At 34.5% G+C, this 4,056-nt stretch overlaps 1 protein-coding gene across 1 annotated transcript; it reads right to left on the bottom strand.

The window, feature by feature from the left end:
- Nucleotides 1-907: 907 nt before the first annotated feature.
- LOC145109553 (RNA cytidine acetyltransferase 1-like) lies at nt 908-3,648 on the bottom strand. Its single transcript, XM_079046732.1, has 5 exons — nt 3,397-3,648; nt 3,198-3,298; nt 2,555-2,726; nt 2,338-2,427; nt 908-1,458 (listed from the first exon to the last, which is right to left on the bottom strand). The coding sequence occupies exons 1-5, from the start codon at nt 3,631-3,633 to the stop codon at nt 1,126-1,128; spliced, it is 933 nt and encodes a 310-aa protein (XP_078902858.1). The 5' UTR covers nt 3,634-3,648; the 3' UTR covers nt 908-1,125.
- Between the last annotated feature and the right edge of the window lie 408 nt (nt 3,649-4,056).

Below are 4,056 nucleotides of genomic sequence, written 5' to 3'. Positions count from 1 at the left end.
GATTGTGAATAACCCGGTTCAACAGGATAGGCTGAAATATATGGAGGTCGATCATTATTTTATCAAAAACCATCTTGATAAAGAACAATTGGACTTTCGTATGTAACCTCAAATGATCGGCTTACAAATATGTCGACGAAAACGGTATGCATTAGAGTTTTTCACATCTCTCTTAACAAGTTGGGAATAATTGACATCTATTCTCCACCTAGAAGAGGGGTGTTGAGGAGAACATATATTGGAGAATTGACTTGTTGACTAAAGCATTTAGTGGGATCGACTCTAATTGATTCTACTATCCATTTCATTTGTTGTATTTTGTATTTCTTCTGCTTCCTTGTTGTATTTAGCCTAATTTATATTGTTTTTTTAGAACGGCTCCTAATCTAACTACTAAACTACCCATAAAATCTCAATTGAGGGGGTCGCTCGTTAGCATTACACCAAAGGCCCTTTGGTAAGCTGATTTATGTTGTGATCTCCTTGTATACATTGGTCCATGGTACGGTTTTTTTAAGAACGGCTTATACACACACACCACTCTACTCCAAAATCTACATCTTTCATCAACACAACAAAAATTGGAACCCTCAACATTTGGCTATTTGATCCATGAGAAGAGTGCTCATCCCATTGAACACTAATCCACACAAAATATATGTACAAATAGAACGACATCACAATTGAGCCAAGCCAAGCATGCCGAAAAAGAAATAAAAAAACAAGAAATTATGCTAAAATAGGTTGCAAAGCCGAAGCATTCAAGTTAGCATTATGGTTGTATGAATGCAACTCTGCAAACGTGCATTAAATTGAGTAACATAAATAACCAGTATACAACTAAAATAGAAATAATATGGGCACATAGGCATTCGGGGCAAGCAATGCCAGGTGTGAGCAATGGAAGTATATAAACGACCTCAGACTTGAAATTTACCAAACGTGATCATCACAAACAGTCATGTATTACATACTCATACAAAAGAAATAAACTAGATCCTAATAATTAGACAAACCACATGTTACTCATCCATGAGAAAAAGTAAAGAGTTATAATTACAAACCATGCAAGTGTTAATAATAATAATAATAATAATAATAATAATAATAATAAATGTTTGAAAATCATTTTAATAGCAAACACTTGACAATGTCATGATGATGATGATGATGATATGGGCTAGTGGTCATCCTCATGGATGGGTGCAATGGTCCCATATTGACGAGAAGCTGATGCTGTGTAGGATCCAATGGGTTGATATACGGCTCGCCTTGGTGAATCATGAGGCGTGACATCTGTCTGGTGAAGTCCTCCTCAATATGTGGTGGCTGTGGCTGAGATGAGATTGGTAATACATTCAATTTATCATCTATAACTTTATATAGTCTGCATGATGCAAGAGAAAGTAGGACATGTTCATCGACAGCCCATGAATGTGATTCTGTAATAAATCTCTCCTGCAAATATCACCCGGGCCCAAACTAATGTTATGAAATATGATTCATCTGAATACACACTATTTTATTGAATAAATGTCTGTATTAATTATACAAGTAAAAATGGAGTTGTTATTAGTGCAAAAGTTTCCACTCACTCATAGCACTTGCTCTTGATAGAACAAGTAAGCATGTCAACATAACCCAGGTAGCATTACTCTACTTGGAGATTATTAATGCAGAATATAGATATTATCAACCCGAGTTACACAAGTTAGGGCTAACCCACTTAGCTAACAAGGTGTCTAACAAGGAGTTACTGACTAGGAGGTCCTGAGTTCTATCCGAGGCATATACTAACCCGCCATTCTATAAAAAAAAAATCAACCTGAGTTACAAAATTTCAACAAATTTGAATATTACTTCTAAAGAAGCAAAATTAAGCCTCACCTTTTTTTTCACATAAAAGCTTGTATATATGCATGAACAAATGAAAATAGTATTTGAAACATGTCATGCCAACAGGCAACAGCATAACAATCATTCTCTCCATCCCAAGAAAACAAAGCCCACTTTTGATTTTTAATTATAAGGTTTCATAATGTACCATCATCTAAATTTTCTATTATACCTCTATACATTAATATATATATATATATATATATATATATATATATATATATATATATATATATATCCTTAATCCACAACCAAAACAGCTCTTGCTTAAGGTTTAGTCAAAAAGTTTTGTAGCTCATCTGTAAACATCCACCCCCCCCCCCCCCAGGAAGGATGATGGAACATACATCCAAATTGAGCAGATATAGGGGATTGTTTTACCAAATCAGTAATTGTGTTAAAAAAACAAGCAACTAGTAAAAGATAAAAACAGACTCATACCCAAGAAGGAATCAACAGAATGACCAACCCACCCACGTCCACTGTTTGAATAGTTGTTGCTAGAAGATTAGGTGTCAAAACCTCAAAATCCTGAAAAGAAAAAAAAAAAAAAAAAAAAAAAACACATTGCATATCATCAGGATTCATCAACATTTACCATAGTTAAGAACTTGACCTAAAGTAACTCATTTTAATGTGACTGTGAATTGTGATTTACCTGAAATACACACATGCCAAATGTATTATTGCCAAGAATTCTCTCAGAATCCTCATACCAACAAGGCGTAATTGGTGCAAACTCAAGAAAAAATGAGAAAGGGGGACACTTCTCAAGATCTAAAATCCCATGACGTCTCAAACACTCCACCTGTTTGGCCATCTTCTTACGACTGCAAGATTGCAACATGGTATGGTGATCAATGAACACATAAATTAGTAATTAGCCAAGAAATGAAATTCTAGACATAAGCAACAGCATGACACATTCCATGTAATCACAAAACAAAACATTCTCTAGCTGCAAACAAAACTAGTCCACAAATTAAATTGGACTCATCCTTACCCTCCCTCTTTTTGTTTTCTGTTACACAACTTACACAGCTACTAGTATTGGTATATTCCTTGGTCAGTGCTCATCAACCTTTCCAAGGCGTCCAATTTACAACATCCTAAAATAGGACGCCTCAGTTAAATTTTATACAATTTTCGACAAAAATAATAAATAAATAAAAATCCTACTTTGCAGTCGATGATACCATGTGCGTGTTAAAGTACCTAACTTTTTGTTTAAAGTACCTAATTTTTTGTTATAGTATGGATGAAAACGTAAATTAACTACGAAAAAAAAATTAGAAAAAAACCTTCGAAGTTCAAGTTTATCCTCGTAGCACCAAACAACTTCTTTCGATACAAGGTCCCTATTGCCTTCTTCTTCGCGAATAATGAAGTAGAGCTTCGCAATCTGCTCGAAAAAAAACCCATGAATGATCCATACTCAAACTCTATAAGCAGCAAACATTTAATGTATACGTATATGTGTGTTTTTGTTTGTGTGATGACCTGATCATGGGGCTTGTCGCCGGATATGACGAAGATAGAACGCTGTCCGATTTCCAGCCCGTTACGAATTATGGCTCTCGTCCGTTCATCCGCCTTCACCTTCTTAATCAGCGTATTCATCATCATTCTGTTTGGCTTGCTTGCTTCTATGTTAAACCTAACCTGTGGCTGTGGGATTTTAAGGTAACAAAATGGGCCATAGACACCGGCCTTGACGTAAGAAAATGGGCCATACATGACACCCGACTCTGGCCTGGTTTAGGACGTTTAGTTTAGATGTTTAACGTTTCTATATAGCTTGATATTTGGGAAAATGAAATAAAAGTATAATGTATTTTTTATTTGCGATAGAGTTTGTTTTGGGTTTATATATACTATTTCAATTTGTTAAATTGTATACATTTAGTCTTTATGTCCGGCTACTGAGGTAAGCTGGAAAAATTAATTAACAGGGTAATATATTTCTCACTTTGTACACATTTAGTCATTCATTTATTTATTTTTTTGCACATCTAGTCCTTAATATTTTTTTATTGCAAAATAAGTCTTTGTTATTTTTGTATATATTCGGTACTTATGATCGATTTTTTTAATGTTTTCTTATGACATCCTACGTGGGACAATCATTAATGATGTGTTTGGGGTTGTTTATGTTTATGA

The sequence above is a fragment of the Lactuca virosa genome, chromosome 4 (assembly GCF_052849685.1).
Source record: "Lactuca virosa cultivar CGN04683 chromosome 4, Lactuca_virosa_CGN04683_v6, whole genome shotgun sequence".
In the NCBI taxonomy this organism is placed as follows: Eukaryota; Viridiplantae; Streptophyta; class Magnoliopsida; order Asterales; family Asteraceae; genus Lactuca; species Lactuca virosa.
The sequence above is the reverse complement of the archived record's forward strand: the minus strand, read 5'-3'. Positions and strand labels throughout refer to the sequence as shown.

Excerpts from the sequence above, each read along its gene's own strand:
- LOC145109553 (XM_079046732.1), bottom strand. The coding sequence starts at position 3,633 with ATGTATGGCCCATTTTCTTACGTCAAGGCCGGTGTCTATGGCCCATTT. Across the intron at positions 3,299-3,396 it reads GCGACAAGCCCCATGATCAG|ATTGCGAAGCTCTACTTCAT; the intron begins GTCATCACACAA and ends TTTTTCGAGCAG. Across the intron at positions 1,459-2,337 it reads TTCTGTTGATTCCTTCTTGG|GAGAGATTTATTACAGAATC; the intron begins GTATGAGTCTGT and ends TGATATTTGCAG.